Here is a 19590-nt window from a genome sequence, read left to right as displayed (position 1 = left end):
TCCAGTCGGTAGAAGGGAACGGAGGCAGTGTCGACGTCTTGCCGCTCTGGTCTTTTCTTCTTCTTCTTCTCCTCCGACGATTCTGCAATCGCTCTTCAATCAGCAATGAAGGTCATTGGCTCTGATACCATGTTAGAAAACAAGAGGTTTGAGAAGAAAAAGACTTGCTTTATTCCATGATTTCTTACCTATTTATATATCTATACAAGAAATCTTAATACAAACAAATAATTACATAATAACTCTAATAGAATCCTTCCTAAATCAGCTACCCAAATATGGAAAAAATTCTGGTGTGAGTCATGCGTCGCACAGATCATGCACTGTAGCTATTGGATCTTATTTGCGTTGAACGGCTGGATTTTAACAATTCCTATTAAATGGCTACATGCTGTTTTTCTTATATTCACTTATTGAAGCATATGTTAATTATTGATTTTCTTGCACTAGACTATTTTATTAGAGTTGCATATCTTTATGGGCGTCATAGCTAACCAGATTATCATTATGGTTGTTATTACAATAAAACGGAAGGATAAAGTTTAACCAGAATAGTATCAAATTCAAATTTTATTTAAAATTTACTTTTGTCAATGTATGTTTATGAATAAGGTCAGTAATCTATTAACAGTTACCTGTTTTAGTTTTCCTGTAGTTGCTTTGTAGATGAAAGTTTTAGAAATAAAAGTTTGGACAACTTATGATTGATGTCTTAAATTATATCCTTTATAGTAGTGTAGCATTTGAATGACAGGATTTGTATTGAAAGGTAATGTGAAATAAGGTAAATCATTTTCAGTCTTTCCTCTGTTGCATTCCACATCCACTGTTCGAAGGCAAGTTGGAGTGAGGTGTGATATTCTAGAGAGAGAAAGAGAGGGAAAGAGTTTTTTTAAGAGAGAGAAAGGAAGAGACGGGTAGAGAAATAAAGGCTAGGGTTTTGGTGGGAAGGCGTTTAAAGAGAGGAAATGAGCTTTCTCTCTCTGATTTTAGAGAGAGAAATGACTTTACCTCTCTAGTTTTAGAGAGAGTGTGTGGCTAGGGTTTTTCATGGAGGAAGTGGCATAAGGGTTGTAGGAAGAATATGTGAGGTATTTGAGAGAGAAAATCATTTTTTTCTCTCTCAAATTTTAGAGAGAGAAAGAGAGAGAGGGGTGCTAATGTTAGGGTTTGGTGGAAAGAAGATGAAGGAGAGGAAGAAAATGAAGTGAGGAAGGGAAGAAGAAAAAGAAGAGGAGAGGAAGAATAAGTAGAAGGAAGAAGAAGAAAAGAAGGGAGGACGTGGCGGCTAGGGCAGGCCGGTGAGCTAGAGGGCGACGAGAAGGTGGTTGGAGTTCGGTCTTCACGCGAGGGAGAGGGAGAGAGCGAGAGAGGAGGTGGGTTCATGTGTGAGAGATCATGAGAGGGAGAGGGAGTAACATGAGTGGAGTAAACTAGGTATTTAAGTGAGGGAAAATTAGGGTTAGGCTTAATTATATTTAGGAATTTTCTTTTCTTTTTTTTATTTTAAACATAAAATTAAAATCAATTAACTTTTAATCAATAATAATATTTATTCATGCCTCAATCCCCTCTTCGTGTCATCATCATTCACACAAGTCAATGTCGCCTCGATCAACGCACACAAAATTTTGATTTTTGTCAATCGATGATCTCAACCAATATGAGTGTCGATCAAACCTATTTCAATTGCCCTTAACGCTCTGGCACTGTTTGTTTAGTGAACATAGGCCATTTCGATGATTTGGGTTTTTGGTTGATGTGCGTCGGACAAGTTTTGTGCAACACCATGCCTTTTCCTTTTAAAATTCACCATACATTGTCGACTTAACCCTGATACTAGTTATGAGATCAACATCATATCCATCTTCTTAGAACATCTGTGCTTCTTCCTCTCCATTCTTCTACTTCTACTACTGTTACTTCATTTTCTATCATCATTATTACTATTATTTGTTTTCTTGAGTAATTTTTTAAATATACAATGCATAATTTCCATATGATTTCATGATATTAGCTTTAACTAATTGTATTCATTTTATTCATTCAAGTTGTTGTGTACATGAATGAATTAACTTATTCATAAACTAATCTAGAAATATATATCAAAAACTCTATTTTATGAAACTGTGTTTAACATGATATTATTGTTGAATATACTGCTAAGGTCACTTTTTAAAGTTATGTGAGAAATTACCAAATAAAATAATATGCTTCTTAATTAAAATTCATGGCATCACTAAAAAAAGGCAAGCGCCACACATCTTTCTCTCGCACCTAGGCAATTTCACTCCTTTCTCCAAACAAGTATGCTAATGACAAAGAAAATCAATTCTACAGACCCATAATTAGAGATGGCTTTGTCAGTGTTTTCAGACTTTTAAGACAGAAATTGTAAGACCCAAAAATTTTCAGGTATGTGAAAATTTAAATTAAGTAAATATATTGTAAAGTTTATTCTAGAGCTTAATGGGAAAAAAATTATGTTAAATTACTTGTAATAGTAAATACCATTAGTAAAAGAATTAAGTGAGTAATAGTATTTGCTTTAAGCAAATAATTTACTTAACCGTAGATACTAGGTAATACAGGAATTAATTTTAGTAATTTTTCTATTTTGATGAGAATTCTGAAGATGTGCCGGCTATAGGCAATGAAGCATAACGTGGTAGTTATGTGAGTTGGCCCGTTTATTTTCAAGAAAAGAAATATTGAGTGGCGGTGGAAAGGAAGAAAACAGTGAATAATTATCCAAAAGGAAGCATATGTTGATTGAGCAGTCTTATATTAGAATTGATACCGCAAGCAGCAGTTTTCACACCCAGAAAAGAACAGAAATTCAGCACAGTACAGAAATTTTTTATAGCAATTCAGCACAGGAGGATTTGGCACAGTGGGAAATCAGCTGTATGAAGAAAGAAATTGTTGTAGAAGTGGGAACTTGATTGAGATCAGGTGAGAGAAAATATTCTGGATTTGGCTCACTAAGAGGCAGATGAGTCTAGGAACAGAAATATGAAAACCTACGGCTTGTGTGAAATTGAGAAATAGACCATGGGATGGGATTTGCTAGAAGAGAGTTACTGTTTTGAGTGATTTGCTGTGAGAGAAGAGTTGATTTCAGCAAAGGAAGATTAAGAGAAAAAAATTTAAGAATGGAGGAAGAAAGAAAAAGAAAAAATAGTTGCTGTGAATGAGCAATTGCTTTGAGGAAACAGTGAGGAAGAATAAGAAGAATAAATAGTAGAATAAAGGAGGATTCTTTGGATATATGTAGAGAGGAAATCAATGTAATCAATTTTGGGAATATGCATAGTTGTTGTATGGATTTCTAAATAGTAGGGAAAGTCTTTAAAGATGTTTCTTATCGTGTCATAGGTGTCATTGATTATATGCAAAGATAAAGCTTCAAAGTGACTTACAATAGTAAAAAAGTTCAAAATAGAGGATTGGAGGAGGCACCTCAGCCTATGATGCACAGACACGGACACGGCAACATAGATACGACATGACACGAATACGGAACACGTCAGTTATTGAAAATATAGGACATTGACACGGTTGGACACGGTATTATAGTTTTTATATTTAAAAAATAGTGTATAAAAATTAAATAAGTATAATTTTAAAAATAATTTGAAAATAATAAGTCATTTAACTAGAATTTGTGCTTAAAATGATTAGTATTAGGATGTCGAGAGTCAGAATTCGATGTCGTTTATCAGTCATCGATAGAGGATATGAAAATACCTTCACTGCCAAAAAGAAATGAAAATGAGAATATTCTATGATTAAGTATTAAGTGCGGACGTTGATTTGATGTTGTGGATAGGAAATAAAAAATTTAGATTAAATCCCGCCAAATACAATAAATTATATTTAAAAAAATCATAAAATATTTAAAATATGCGTGTCGGACACGCGTGTCTAATTTGTATTTAATATTTTTTAATCGGACAAGTTTTCGGCGTGTCCGACACATGTTGGAGGAGTGTCAGATGAGTGTCGTGTCGGATACGGTGTCGGACACTACACGCCTCTTTGAGGAGAAGTGTCGGTGCATCATAGACCTCAGCAAGGAGGTAAGTAATGCAATTATATTTCAAATATAATGACTTTCATTTATAAGCATGGAGATTAATTTGAATGCATTAAAGTAAAAGGGTATTATATTTGTTTAATATATATAAAGGATTTTTACATCCAAGTTTTCAAGTATGAACAATCATGTACATAATTTAATCATGTGAGTTTAAAATAAGCTTTAATATGTTAATCTAAATGTTTTCCTATTTGATAATGTTTTGGAAAGATGTCAATTTCCTTGCCTATTGTATGCATATTAATTGTATATAGATGATAACATAAATGATTATGAAAGTATGCAACAACTCAAGTATGACTTATGAATACTAGAAAGTTTAATGAATATTTATTTAAGTAAAATTTTGGTTATAAAATGATGTACAATTTACAATTGCAGATAGGGCAAAAGGGTCCCTACATATGGCACTTCATTGTAAATAGGGGAAAAGGGACCCCAAAGACATGAGACCTGCATAGCAGGTGGGGCAAAAAAGGATCACTAAAAAAGGCAAAAGGGATCTCTATGTAATTTAATGGCGATAATGTCAGGTTTACATGAGCTCCATTGAATATGTTTATGAAAGTATAGCCAAATCTTTTAAAGACTAAAATGAATATTCAGTATCTACGTCAAATGAAATAAATGATATGTCAAATATGATTTTATGATGTTTTACAAATAATGATAAATTAATTCAATGATGATTTCAATATTGTAATTTATTAAATATTATATTTTAATTGTTATTTAATTTGCGTAGCTTATTGAGCCTCAGCTCACCAGTATCTTTCTTACTGACTGTTGTTACAGGAAAAAAGAAAAAAAAAATGTCGAAGAGGATTAAGTTGCAAGTATTTCAATTTTATATGTTAACATTTATCTCTGTTTGTAAGTCTACATCTGAGGTATGTAGATATTCCAGTGAGTTTTTATTTTGGATTCAGTAGTGACTCTGTAAGTATGTCTTATTGAAGTTTTAAAATTATTATGTACTTCCGTTAATGTGATGAATGAAAACTGTTGGATCATTTATAAAATTTTTAAAATGTTCAAAAGTATCATATGATTGATTGATGAAAATGTTATGTTTATGTTAGTACTACTTCCAGTACTTTTAAGGGATACTGTGAGTTGTTACAAAAACAAAAGCTAGAGGAATATGAAAAGAAAATTTTCAAGTACTAATACTCACTGTCTTCAAGGGTGCTTCATAAACATTTAGTAGAACACTGTTTTACTACGGAAAACATCTAAGTTAACGTCGGGCTCCCAAAGAGAAGTAAATTTATACCAGGGACCCAATATCAAGAATCTGTACCACAACCAGCAAGCACTACATCTAAAGGCCCAAGCTGTAGTATACTCCACGCATGAATTTAGAAATTGAAGACAGCAAAGTAACACTTCATCAGGTGGATTGGCAAATGGATGATGCATTCACAAAATATGTATTACCTTCGCCAATCTGGTAACATAAGCAGCTGCAAGTGCTGTAGCTAGAAGGCCAAGTCCAAGAGTTAAAAATTGGTTGCTTCCTCCAGGAATGCCGATATCTGATTCATCTTGCTGCAGGAAATGAGAAGGCAAAGACGTTAGTCAGATTATTGAGCCTTAATTATGAAAAGATCTTAAGGACCCAAGTTAGCAATATGGAATCAGATGGCCTAGTTTAGCTATAGGAAGGAAGTAGCATGAACACAAAAGATAATATAAAAGTTCACTAGAGGGCTTATTTGTTCTGCAAGTGGCACCTTGAAGGGGAAGTGGACGAAGTGAACGAATCCAAGTGTTTGGCTGGTATATGACATTAGGAAGTCTCTGGAGATGAAAAACTTTCTAGTTCCGTATAAGAGAAACCAGGGTAAGCCCCCTCACATCAAACAATGAGAGCAAAATTTGTGTGGAGTGGTAAAGGTTTGCAAGTTTTATGATTGACTATTGGTATAAAAATTGGTAAATTCTATCATGCATTGCAACTACTTCTGAGATTCTCTCAGATTTCCTTGTACATGAACATAAACTTCTCATTTCCCCTTCCATTCAGACTGCCGAACCATCAGAAATAAAAGCCATATATAAACAAAAAAAAAACCGTGTGCAAAAATATTGGATTTCAACGTAAAAAATGATTAAATCTGACAATTTGAAACGAACTTTTGGAACCTAAAATCACTTCTAACGAGTCCTCTTACTCCTACAACTAATTAGACTTATATTTCATAATGCCAACGAAAAAATATTGAGACTTTGTTTCACTTGAATAAATTAATAGAAATCTGAAAAACTTAGGCTTCATTTGTGACAGTTTTTTTACTGCTTTATCAAACGACTTTTTAGTACAAATTTCTCAAAAAAATTTTGAATCAGAAATTTTTGTAACAACGAAGACTTAGGCTTCATTTGGGACGGCTTTTTTACTGCTTTCTAAATCGGAGTTTTAGTACAAAATTTTTTATTTTTGTACTAAAACTCTGTTTTAGAAAGCAATAAAAAAGCCGTCCCAAACGAAGCCTTAAGCTATCAGGAAAAAGGTGTTACATTGTGACATCGCCCTTAAATATCACAATATCAAGCAAATCTCCTTGTATTACTATTTCAGGCCAAAAACAGCTTACGATTATCGCACGTCCAAATGCTCCAGCACTCACGTAAGCCCAAGTTCCAGGAAGCATCCCCAGCCAACTGCCAACCATGCATCAAGAAAGTAACGTTAGTTTTGCATATTGTAGTACATTAAAAAAATTTATCCAAAATACTTATGTTGGCAAAAAGTCAGGCACAAACTAGAATACAGATAGAATTATTGTAACCATTAGAACTACAGTGATAGTGTTATGAACCAAGAAATGAGAATATATCAGTTGATGCATGAATAGTTGCTGTAACTGAGTGGAAATTTTTCAGATAAAGCAAATGCAACGGTTGTGCTTGCTGGATAAATTCGTTTAGTAAGTCCAAGTTAACATGTAAGGCTGAGAATTAATTATTTGTGCTTCTCTCAATTTGGAATTCCTCCCATTTCTGACGACATCAGCCAGATTGAGCAAGGGAGGGAAATTAAAACTCAAGATTTCAATCATTTTAACATAAGCTTGGCCTACAAATAAGACTACTGTAATTTGTATTCCATGGGGCAGTTCATTAATCGCAAGCAAGTGGAGCAGGGTTATTTCATGCCTACATTATCTTTGCAATAATTCTAGTTATCACTTACAACTAATAGTGCAAAAAAATTACAACAGAGCATTTATTTTTAAAGAACCTAATTATGTCACAAAAAATTCCACATTAAGGTCAATAGCATTATTAAAATTACAAAATGGCAGCAAATTTAGCTGAAAGATGTGCAAGAAATGCATAACTTGCCTTCCCAGCACATAAGGAAAAAACTTCACTGAAGTCAAACCATATAGATAGTTTCCAATAGAGAATGGGAGTAATGGGCTCAAACGTAAAAGAGTTACAACACGAAATCCATTTTCGCCAATTGCCTTGTCAATTGCAAGAAACTTTTTATTCCCTTCAACCAACTTAAGAATCCTTTCACGAGCAAAATATCGAGCAATAAGGAAGGCAACAGCAGCAGCAACCTAGAATAAGCATACATGTAACCGAGGGGCATGAAGCTGGCAGTTAAAATGCAACTAAACTGATGGCATAGATATATCAAGTAAACTTACTGTTCCACTGATAGACACTATGATGGTGCCAGTTAAGGTTCCAAATAAAAGACCAGCTGACATAGTTAATGGGATGGCCGGAATCGCAAGAATCTATAACATCATGAATAACTACTATACGTTAGTACATAAGGATTAAAATGATAAGGGAAATATTTCACTGTGCAGAAGGTGTTCCTATCTTAGCTAGTATAAAGCCATACAAATTGCAAATGTAAAGCATGAAATAAAATGGTTAAAAAACCAACTGCCACCCGACTCATTAACACCCCTAAGAGAAAATTAAGCGATCTCCGAGGTACGAGGCCTTGTGATAGATATTGTTTGTAGTTCTCTAACTTTTTGTATGATTCTAATTATATTTCAATTTGTAATTGGATGGCTAATTTTATGCAGAGACGCTGGTTTCAATATTAGATCAGGTGCTTTTACTCGCCATATACTGAATAAATTGTTATTTAGACAAAAGAATAATCAATGAAATAAGAAATAGAAGAAAGTAGTCTTAATTTATTTTAGATTACCAACCAGTCACAATTAAACAGTGTGGATATATGAGGGACCAGATAGAAACAAAACTAATTGTTTCAGGTTTAACTATTTAATTTCACCAAATTTTAATCAAAGTCTCTCAAGCTAGGCTTCTATATTCAAAATTCCTAATCCTTACTACTTAAAATATAGTCAACAACAAATTAAATTATTCTTATGAAGGTATAAAATATAGAATTGCTTTGACGTCATTATTTACCTCCAATCCAGCATATACAGCCACAAATAAAGCATATCCGGTAGGGCCAATACCTAACAATATAAAATAAAAGAACTTTCAGGGGTTAAATTTGACAAGTGAATACAATAGAATACAACTGGAAGTAGGAAAAAAAGAAGAATAATTCATATTCAACCAATGTGCGAATTTCCAAAAGCTATTCTATAAATCAAATGCCAAAGGTTACAGGTACAGTAAGTCAGCAAACTAATATTAATATTATATCCAAGCTCTAGGAGAGAATATTTGAGATGACATATATCTAGCATGGAAAGAAGACAACTTCATTGATAGCATCAAAATAAGGAAACCACATAATAGATCAGATCAAGGCTCTGCGCAATGGATGATTTTATGGCAAACAATTTGTTAGGCCGGTCCAGGTAACTTAGACCGGCCCAACAGGTCCAGGTCTTCTCCAGGCAGAAGCGGGACGCACAGCAGGCGGAACAAACAGGGGGGCTTGGGGGTAGGGGTCCACTAGCAATTCAAACAAAATTTAAGTGATTTTGGAGGGAGAATGAAGGGTAGCGATGTCCTTTTGCTTTTGTTTTGAATTAGATTGTATTAAGAGGGAATTAACCTAGGTTTTAGGTTTTATCTTGATTATTGCTTGTGTGCTTGAGAATTGCTACGGGGGGAGGTCGTGGGGCTCTAGATTTTCATCTAGAGAGCATCGGGAGAGTGGATCCTCCTCTCGAATAGAGGATCATTGTATCGGTTCGTTATTTTTTTTGCAATCTACAACAATTTCTCTCAGTTTTCTTCACGTTGGTTCGCTGTTTTTGTGTTTGGTGGCTGTTTTCCCATAGAAAACAGCGGGTTACTTGTGATTTGGCTTAGATTCGATAGGAATCACTTGAAATATTCAAGTGGTACCTATCAAATTGGTATCAGAGCGAGATCCTGGCGGTGGAGGGCTTTTTTTTTTTTTTTTCCACTGCTTCGCTGCAGATTTTTGCCGATTGGAAGGGAAAACTTGGTGAAAAATTGTCGTTTTCCAGTGGATCCGGAGGCATCTCTTTGGTTTCCATGGCATCTAAGCGGGTGGAAGTCTTGGAGATCGAGATGGGTCAATTTAAATCGAATCTGGAGGAGAAGATGGCGACATTGAGCGAGAATGTGGAAGGGAAATTCATGGCCTTGGAGGAGATAATGTTAGGCCGGTCCAACCTGGACCGGCCCAACATGGACCGGCCCAGCAGGTCCGGGTCTGCTCCAGGCGGAAGAAACAGGGGGGGCTTGGGGGTGGGGTCCACTAGCAATTCAAACAAATTTTAAGTGATTTTGGAGGGAGAATGAAGGGTAGCGATGTCCTTTTGCTTTTGTTTTGAATTAGATTGTATTAAGAGGGAATTAACCTAGGTTTTAGGTTTTATCTTGATTATTGCTTGTGTGCTTGAGAATTGCTACGGGGGGAGGTCGTGGGGCTCTAGATTTTCATCTAGAGAGCATCGGGAGAGTGGATCCTCCTCTCGAATAGAGGATCATTGTATCGGTTCGTTATTTTTTTTGCAATCTACAACAATTTCTCTCAGTTTTCTTCACGTTGGTTCGCTGTTTTTGTGTTTGGTGGCTGTTTTCCCATAGAAAACAGCGGGTTACTTGTGATTTGGCTTAGATTCGATAGGAATCACTTGAAATATTCAAGTGGTACCTATCACAATTACATCACAAGCATGAGAGTCTATTCATACAACCCTTCGTTTACCACTAAACGAACTGATTTCTCCACTCATCGTGAATGATCAAGAAATTAAGATTTCCTGCCAAAGAAGAGCAAGAGTCATTGATTCTCTACGGAATCAGAAATAATGGAAAGTGAGAGGAGGATGAATAAAGCATCGTATATATTAGCTATTGATTTCAGCTCAAAAGAGTTCACTGAACCATAGTTTAAAATTGCGCAATCCGAGGCTCGCCTCCGCACAATTCTGGGCAAAATTGCCTCGTTGCTTAAGCTTTTTCGGGTCTTCATGAGGCGTACGCCTCGTTCACTGTGAGGCGCGCCTCTGAGGCTGAATTGCGCAATTCAGTGTGAGGCGCACGCCTCTAATAACCGGGACCCACTCACTTAAGTCTAAATGAAATAAGACTTATTTCCTCCCCTCTCCTATCAGCCATACCCGAACCCGAGCAGAAAAAAAGACGCACGCCCCAAGCTCTTTCGCATGCCGCTTGGCCTCCCTTCCCGCTGCCTCTCCCGCCGGCGCCGCCTCACTCCGGCGATCTTGAAGTGTCCGGCCGCCCTCTAGGAGGAGTCCACAACTGATTTTAGGTAATTTTTTTAGTTCGACGAAAGATTTTTCAAGTGAAAGAAAATCTAGGTTTTTTTATTTTCTGAGATTTTTTGTTTGTTTTCGGATTTTTGCATTAGGAAATATGGTTAGAGGCAAGGAAAAGGCAAATACGTCATTGCGGCGTGACCCTTCTTGGAAATATAGTGTGCAAGTTGATGTAGGAGGCGGCGAGAAGACATATGTGTATTTAAAATACAATTTTTGCTATAAGGTGGTAAAGGGAGGAGTAACTCGCATGAAGGAATACTTATTTGGCTCACATAAAAATGTAGCACCTTGTGTGAATGTTCTGGATAACGTGAATGAGGAAATTACAGCTTATATGAAAATGATTACGACGGCCAAACATTTATAACAGGAGCAACATTTACAACAGGAGCAAAATTTAGTGATGGGACATGATTGGATTTTATATGTTTTTTCTTATTTGTAATTTGGGAGTTTTGATAGACTAATATTTTGTGGTTCTGTACTTTGGAACATGATTTTATTACATCTATTTTCTTACTTTCCACTAATTTCATTTGTCATTTAGATGTTTTTATTGTATGATAGAATCTTATTATTATTTATCTGCTAAAACCCTTAAATTCTCATTTACGCAATTCTTCGTCCGTGAGACTTACGCCTTGCTTCACAGACGAAAAACGCCTCGAGGCTTATTTACGCAATTTTAAACCTTGCACTAAACCACTTAAATCGGTTGAGTCAAGGGACTCTAAAAGATCAAATTTTTGTATTTCAAAAGGGTGTATTAGTACAGAAGGCACCCTCTACTAAAGAACCTAATTAGGATTGATGTATAAGCCTTACTGAATGTAATATTTAAAGCCTGGACTAGCTGTTCCAGGCATTTTCATTTGTTGAGTCAGAGCCGCACAAACCGACCCTCCCACTCCTTCGCACAGATCGCGACCAACCGCATAGCGGCCACCGTTTCACGCCTCATCTTTCTCTCCAATCGCATAAATCACGCGATTCATCCCAGCTCGTTCGATTTTTTCCAGCTCCCACCCTTCCCTCTCACCATTTAAACTGAATAAGAAGCTAGGGCATCACTTATTCTTCTATTTTCTTCCTCGTAGCCGTCGCCAATATCCTCCCTACTCGCTCCTTTTTCGCAACAGCTACCAACAACAAGTCCTTCCTTCAATAGTGAGTTCAAGCTTTCTCTTTTTTCCTTGTTCGTTAGTTCTTCTTCTTTATTGCCAACATATAGGGTAGATGTCCTCTTTCGTATTGTTTTTCCTATATTTGATTTGATGTTGCCTTGATGCATTGCTATGATGGATTCTAATAATTGCCTTTTGTAGAATATCATTTATCTCATGTTTACAGAGATCAACATAATCTTTATTCATTTCAGAAAGTCTAACCTTCATAGGAATGTTCTTTTCATCAAATCCACCAATCTATGGTAAGGCTATACTATGAATTCTCCAGTTCCAAAAGCTTATAGTACAAATCTCAACAATAATTTCTTAATCCTTACTACTTAAAATATAGTCAACAACAAATTAAATTATTCTTATGAAGGTATAAAATATAGAATTGCTTTGACGTTATTATTTACCTCCAATCCAGCATATACAGCCACAAATAAAGCATATCCGGTAGGGCCAATACCTAACAAAATAAAATAAAAGAACTTTCAGGGGTTAAATTTGACAAATGAATACAATAGAATACAACTGGAAGTAGGAAAAAAAGAAGAATAATTCATATTCATCCAATGTGCGAATTTCCAAAAGTTATTCTATAAATCAAATGCCAAAGGTTACAGGTACAGTAAGTCAGCAAACTAATATTATATCCAAGCTCAAGGAGAGAATATTTGAGATGAAATATATCTAGCATGGAAAGAAGACAACTTTATTGATAGCATCAAAATAAGGAAACCACATCAATAGATCGGATCAAGGCTCTGCGCAATGGATGATTTTATAGCAAACAATTACATCACAAGCATGAGAGTCTACTCATACAACCCTTCGTTTACCACTAAACGAATTGATTTCTCCACTGATCGTGAATGATCAAGAAATTAAGATTTCCTGCCAAAGAAGAGCAAGGGTCATTGATTCTCTACGGAATCAGAAATAATGGAAAGTGAGAGGAGGATGAATAAAGCATCGTATATATTAGCTACTGATTTCAGCTCAAAAGAGTTCACTGAACCATAGTTTAAAATTGCGCAATCAAAGGCGCGCCTCTGTACAATTCTGGGCAAAATCGCCTCAATGCTTAAGCTTTTTTGGGTCTTCATGAGGCGTACGCCTCGTTAAGTATGAGGCGCCTTTGAGGCTGAATTGCGCAATTCAGTGTGAGGCGAACGCCTCTAATAACCGGGACCCACTCACTTAAGTATAAATGAAATAAGACTTATTTCCTCCCCTCTCCTATCAGCCATAACCAAACCCGAGCAAAAAAAAAAGCCGCACGCCCCAAGCTCTTTTGCACGCCGCTCGGCCTCCCTTCCCACCGCCTCTCTCGCCGGCGCCGCCTCACTCCGGCGATCTTGAAGTGTCTGGCAGCCCTCTAGGAGTCCACAATCGATTTTAGGTAACTTTTTTTAGTTCAACGAAAGATTTTTCAAGTGAAAGAAAATTTATGGTTTTTTATTCTTTGAGATTTTTTGTTTGTTTTCGAATTTTTGCATTAGGAAATATGGTTAGAGGCAACAAAAAGGCAAATAAGTCATTGCGGCGTGACCCTTCTTGGAAATATAGTGTGCAAGTTGATGTAGGAGGCGGCGAGAAGAAATGTGTATTTAAAATGCAATTTTTGTGATAAGGTAGTGAAGGGATAAGTAACTCGCATGAAGGAACACTTATTTGGCTCACATAAAAATTTAGCACCTTGTGCGAATGTTCTGGATAACGTGAATGAGGAAATTATAGTTTATATGAAAAAGAGTACGACGGTCAAACATTTACAACAGTAGCAACATTTACAACATGAGCAAAATTTAGTGATGGGACATGATTGGATTTTATATGTTATTTCTTATTTGCTTTGGGAGTTTTAATAGACTAATATTTTGTGGTTCTATACTTTGGAACATGATTTTATTACATCTATTTTCTTACTTTCCACTAATTTCATTTGTCATTTAGATGTGTTTATTGTATGATAGAATCTTACTATTATTTACCTGCTAAAACCCTTAAATTCTTATTTACGCAATTCTTCGTCCGTGAGGCTTACGCCTCGCCTCACGGACGAAAAATGCCTCAAAGCTAATTTATGCAATTTTAAACCTTGCACTAAACCACTTAAACCGGTTGAGTCAAGGGACTCTAAAAGATCAAAATTTTGTATTTCAAAAGGGTGTATTAGTACAGAAGGCACCCACTACTAAAGAACCTAATTAGCATTGATGTATAAGCCTTACTGAATGTAATATTTAAGCCTAGACTGGCTGGTCCAGGCATTTTCATTTGTTGAGTCAGAGCCGCACAAACCGACCCTCCTCCCGCTCCTTAGCACAGATCGCGACCAACCGCATAGCGGCCACCGTTTCGCGCCTCGTCTTTCTCTCCAATCGCATAAATCACGCGATTCATCCCAGCTTGTTCTATTTTTTCCAGCTCCCACCCTTCCCTCTCACCATTTAAACTGAATAGGAAGCTAGGGCATCGCTTATTCTTCTATTTTCTTCCTCATAGCCGTCGCATATATCCTCCCTCCTCGCTCCTTTTTCGCAACAGCTACCAACAACAAGTCCTTCCTTCAATAGTGAGTTCAAGCTTTCTCTTTTTTCCTTCTCCTTCATTAGTTCTTCTTCATTATTGCCAACATATAGGGTAGATGTCCTCTTTCGTATTGTTTTTGATAGATTTGATTTGATGTTTCCTTGATGCATTGCTATGATGGATTCTAATAATTGCCTTTTGTAGAAGGTCATTTATCTCATGTTTACAGAGATCAACATAATCTTTATTCATTTCAAAAAGTCTAACCAACATAGGAATGTTCTTTTCATCAAATTCACCAATATATGGTAAGGCTATATTATGAATTTTCCAGTTCCAAAAGCTTATAGTGCAAATCTCAACAATAATTTCTTTATGAACTTGTGAAAGCTGTTCTAAAGCTTGAGGCATTTTAAGCTGTTGATAATACATTACAAAAGAATTTCTTGTGTGTGTGATTATATATATATATATAAGAATTTATGTGTAGTTCATGTACATTATAAATAGATGATCTAAAGTTCTGAATTTTATCCAAAAGTGGCAAACCAACAACTCAAATCAAACTTAGGGACTGTTTGGAATGGCTGTAGCTTTTGTAAATGTGGTTACAAAGTTGTTATGGATAAAATAATTTTTTTTCAAAATTGCTATGGTTTGGATTTTTTTGAAGAAAAAAAAGAAGAAAAATAATAAGTCAAACAATAGCTTTCTTCCAGCTACCACACTAACAAATTTGATTCTATAACACAACTTTCCATCACAAAAATTTTTAAAAAGCAACCAGAAAACAATAGCCAAACAGATATTCAGCATTAGTCTGAAAAGCAAAGCTTTGAAAAAGTTACCCAAATAGACACATAGTCTAGTTAAATGGATAAACTAAACTCTAATCTCCCCACCCATACAAGGTCCTTCATTCATAGGCCCTCCCATCTTGCTCACCAAAAAAGAAAAAAAGTTGTTGTAATTCTTTGTCACCGCTATTATAATGGTATGCCACCACAAGTGTCACTAACACAAATATTCTATTATGCCTGTGAAATGGCGGAGAGAGGGGGCATCTCAAGCTTCCATTCTTACTCTAAATAAATCTCTTATTCCCTTATTACACTTCCAAGGCCACTATTAATCTCACAAATTGGAGAAGAAAACTTATAGAGTATCTTGTTTCATCACAACAACCCATTTAGTTAGAACTTCTAGCTTAGAAGTTAACCCTAAGAAAAGTTTCCAACAAAAAGGTATTATACTACACTAAAAGTTCCTAAATCTATTAATCCCCATTAAACACCTAATCCTAGCCCCCGTCCACAGAAGTACAACTACAATGCACCCACAGACATGCAGCAAAAAGTTTTTTAGGAGTAATTAATGAAGGTTAAATGAGACACGGATAAAAATTTTGAGATCAAATGTATATGAATCAGTACTCAATTGTTTCTACTCAAGTTGTAATCTGGTATTTTCTTTATTTAGAAGAATAGGAATCAAAAAGGTAAGAAGTCATGCAACAAGTTTTCTGCATGCAGCTTGCCATTTTGTTTCATGTATTTTCAGTGTTTCACCTCATGGACATAAAAGAACATTAGCACTACTTGACTTAGAAACTGATACTGCTAGAAATAATTCATAAACCTACAAGAGCAACTGAGGAAATGATGTTTCAGTCTTTTCTATCTAGTATTTTAACTCCGAAAAAGGCCCATTAGGAATCTGTCTAGACTCCACTCATTTACCCTATGAATGGCCATTGGAGCAGTTGATAGGCGAGTTACTTATGTGATTTTATTGAAATAGAATGCTTGAGTGACAAAGAATGACATCTCAATATTCTGTCTCCTGTGAAACCATCAAATCACTCCCATTGAGTTGCATTTTATCAAGAAGATTAGTCGAATAAAGGTGTCATGCAACAACCAACCTCATTTTGAATAACAGACGGAAAAGCCAAGTTAATTTTTTGCATTGAATGAACATCAAAAAAAGGGACAAACATGAAACAATGAGATTATATGAACAAAATCACAAGTTCCTTGTTAATCAAGGCGCAGCCTGCAGTCATTCAGGCTCCATAACAGAAAAAAAAGGCAATTTCCAAGAAAAATAGCAATGAGTCGACAATTCCAAAAATAACCATCCAAACTTTTTCACCAACCCACATTCCAAATTTCTCTAAGTGACTTAACGGCAATCCAACCCAATTGTTCGAAATTCCAGAATTGTACAAATCAATGTAAGGTCAATTCACCAATGAAAATTACCATCAATAAAACTGGAGAACTGGGTGAGGAACGCATTGATTTGGTCCTTAAAGAAGTACCCGGCCGTGCCAAACCCACCGACAACAACAACGAGCAGGAGGCCAGCGATGATCGTTCCTTTGAGGGCGTTCTCCCCGGTCAGGCCGCCCTCACCATCATCGGAGGCGTTACTGCCTTCCCCCCGCCCCTTCCTGTTATCGAACCGTAGGTTCTGAGGAACATTTGTAGAGACCTTGCGTAAGGTTACCTTCTTTGTCTCACGGAGTGAGGAGAGCGGGCGGAGCACCGGAAAACGTTTTGTAGGGCTGAAGGAGGAGATAAGGGAGGAGCAAGAAGGGGGGGAGAGGAGAGGGGAGCATGAGAGGCATGGAGATGGAGATCTCATGGCGGAGAAGAGGGCAGTGTTATGGGAAGAGGAGGAGGAGGAATTGGGTGGGCTGTAGTGGGAGGTGGGAATGCCATGCAGCATGGGATTCGAAGGAGAAAGTGGAGAGTGGAAAAACGAAGGCAAGCGAAGAGCGTGGAACAAGAGAGAAGCCAAATCAGTTCTGGTCCTGTTTTGGATTTCCTAGTTTATGGGTGATAAGGGAATTTGGAAGAAGTGCGTTTGTCCACGTGGAAATTTTCTCTTCATTTGATTTCACAGTGGATGGTAGATGGTGCGCCTTTTCGATCTTCCTGAGGAATGAGGATGCCATTCCCTTGCATGTGCTGAAGATGTTCAAGGGGACGAGTGGCCTCATTCTTAGTAAAAATTATTATGTTCTGTGTCCGGATTTATTCGGAAATTATTTGGACACCAATTCAGACGTGTCATATCATCCAAATACATCGGATCCTGGTGTATTTGGGTGATGTGGCGCGTCTAGATTGGATGTTCGGACGTCCGGTGACCGACGTAATAATTCGCCCATTCTTAGAGACAGAATGTAAAATTAGTAAATACGTGAAAAAGTTGGCGTGGCTCCATTAGCAGATAAGATTAAAGTAAGCCACCTTAAATGGTTTGGACACATAAAGCATTGGCCTTCCGAATACTCAGTTATGATAGTAGATGTGCATATTTCACTTTTATTAAGAAAGACAGAGATAGACCTAAAAAGACTTGATTAAGAAATATTAGAAATAATATTTTTATTAGATTTAAATGAGAATTTGACTTTTAATATAACACAATGGATAAAAATGATTCATGTAATTAACCCACGTTGCGGGATAAATGTTTGTTGTTGTTGTTGTGTTTGATTGAGAGTAAAATAAATTTATATTACTTTTATAATTTTAAATACATCAATCACCTCAATTTTTTTATTATTTGGAATTTTCTTAATTTGAATGACTTTCAAATACATTGGGGTATGTGATGCAACCTCATTGCTCATGTATGTCTAGCTTAAAGGTAATATCCTAAAACTATTTTACAACAAATCAAACACTAAGAATTATTTAAAATACATTGAGTTTGTTTTACATTATATTAAGAATACACATAAATTATAAATATTTTATACGAAATAACATCTAAGATATATTATAGTAGAATTTGAAGTTGTAGGGTAGGTAAGGCAAAGTTGCAAGGGATTTATAAGGAGGTTTAATGATAAAAAGGTTGTAAGGTTCAATTTCTTAAACTCCTGCAAGAACTCGCAACATGTAAAAATTAGTTTTCTAACTCTTACAAGAACTCAAAACATGCAAAATATGTTCTCTAACTCTTGCAAGAACTCACATCATAAATTATTTAAAATAAATTGAAATGAAGCATGAATTTACATAAGACTTAAATCCACAAGATCTTGAACAAGATGATTTTCACAAAATTTTAATCAGAAGAAAACATACATTGATTCAGGTTGAATTCGTTGAATTTCGAGCTATGGTATCTCTTCCATTTTCCTTTCACTTTCTTCTTTCATGAGTTAATTCTCTATGGAATAAACGAACTCTCATAATGATAGAGAGAGAGAGAGGACCGGTAGTTATTTCCAACAGACTGAAGAAATTAACAGAAACAAGAACCAAGCATAAGCAGAGAAGAAGAGAAAATGAATAGAATGATTCGTGTTATCTCCTCTGCAGTACATCTGTTTAGTCTATTTAAAGACTTGGCCCACGGCCACATACTAGTAAGGCTACAGGAATAAGTAAATACAATATGCATTTTATTTAATTATGTCTTTGTGCTCTAACAGCCCCCTGCAAACTGAAGGGTCTTGAATGACACTTAGTTTGAATCGAAGTTGTTGGAAACGCTGTGTTGAGAGCGGTTTAGTGAGAATGTCTGCGGTTTGATCATGTGTACTGATTGGTAGGAGTTGAATGTGTTGTTGCTGGATGTGATCACGTACGAATCGGTGATCGATTTCTATATGTTTCGTACGTGCGTGGAACACCGGGTTGTTTGCCAAGGCTATGGCTGAGGTATTGTCACAGAATATTTTGGTTGGATGCTCTTGCTGGATGCCGAAATCTAGGAGAACCCGCTGAAGCCAAATAACGTCAGCTACTAATGCCGCCAATGCTCTATACTCGGATTCGGTAGACGAGCGTGCCACAGTGACTTGCTTCTTGACTGTCCATGATATGAGCGAGTCACCTAGGAACGAACAGTAACCAGATATGGATTTCCTGGAGGTAGGATCGCTTGCCCAATCCGCATCTGAAAAAGATTTTAAGCACAAATTAGATTTTGTAATGGGTATGCCGTAGTCTAACGTACCTTTTATGTATCTGAGTAGTCTTTTTAGGAGATATGCATGTTGAGACTCCGGTTGATGCATGTGTTGAGAGAG

At 36.3% G+C, this 19590-nt stretch overlaps 1 protein-coding gene across 3 annotated transcripts in view; it reads right to left on the bottom strand.

Annotated features, from left to right (window-relative positions):
* Nucleotides 1-17354, bottom strand: part of LOC110115726 (TVP38/TMEM64 family membrane protein slr0305) — a 30312-nt gene extending 12958 nt beyond the window's left edge. For 2 of the 3 annotated variants that reach the window (XM_020849056.2, XM_028693487.1), the window contains exons 1-6: nucleotides 16799-17354; nucleotides 12413-12465; nucleotides 7768-7860; nucleotides 7454-7677; nucleotides 6703-6769; nucleotides 5543-5653 (exon numbers count right to left, since the gene is read on the bottom strand). In XM_020849056.2, the coding sequence (XP_020704715.1) occupies nucleotides 5543-5653; nucleotides 6703-6769; nucleotides 7454-7677; nucleotides 7768-7860; nucleotides 12413-12465; nucleotides 16799-17267 (1017 nt within the window). In that variant the 5' untranslated portion in view covers nucleotides 17268-17354. Of the gene's footprint in view, nucleotides 1-5542; nucleotides 5654-6702; nucleotides 6770-7453; nucleotides 7678-7767; nucleotides 7861-8518; nucleotides 8572-12412; nucleotides 12466-16798 lie in introns of all 3 variants that reach the window. The other variant, XM_028693488.1, reaches the window with a different exon arrangement.
* Nucleotides 17355-19590: the final 2236 nt, after the last annotated feature.

This window comes from Dendrobium catenatum, unplaced genomic scaffold (assembly GCF_001605985.2).
Source record: "Dendrobium catenatum unplaced genomic scaffold, ASM160598v2 fragScaff_scaffold_306, whole genome shotgun sequence".
In the NCBI taxonomy this organism is placed as follows: Eukaryota; Viridiplantae; Streptophyta; class Magnoliopsida; order Asparagales; family Orchidaceae; genus Dendrobium; species Dendrobium catenatum.
This window is presented reverse-complemented; position numbering and strand designations above follow the sequence as displayed.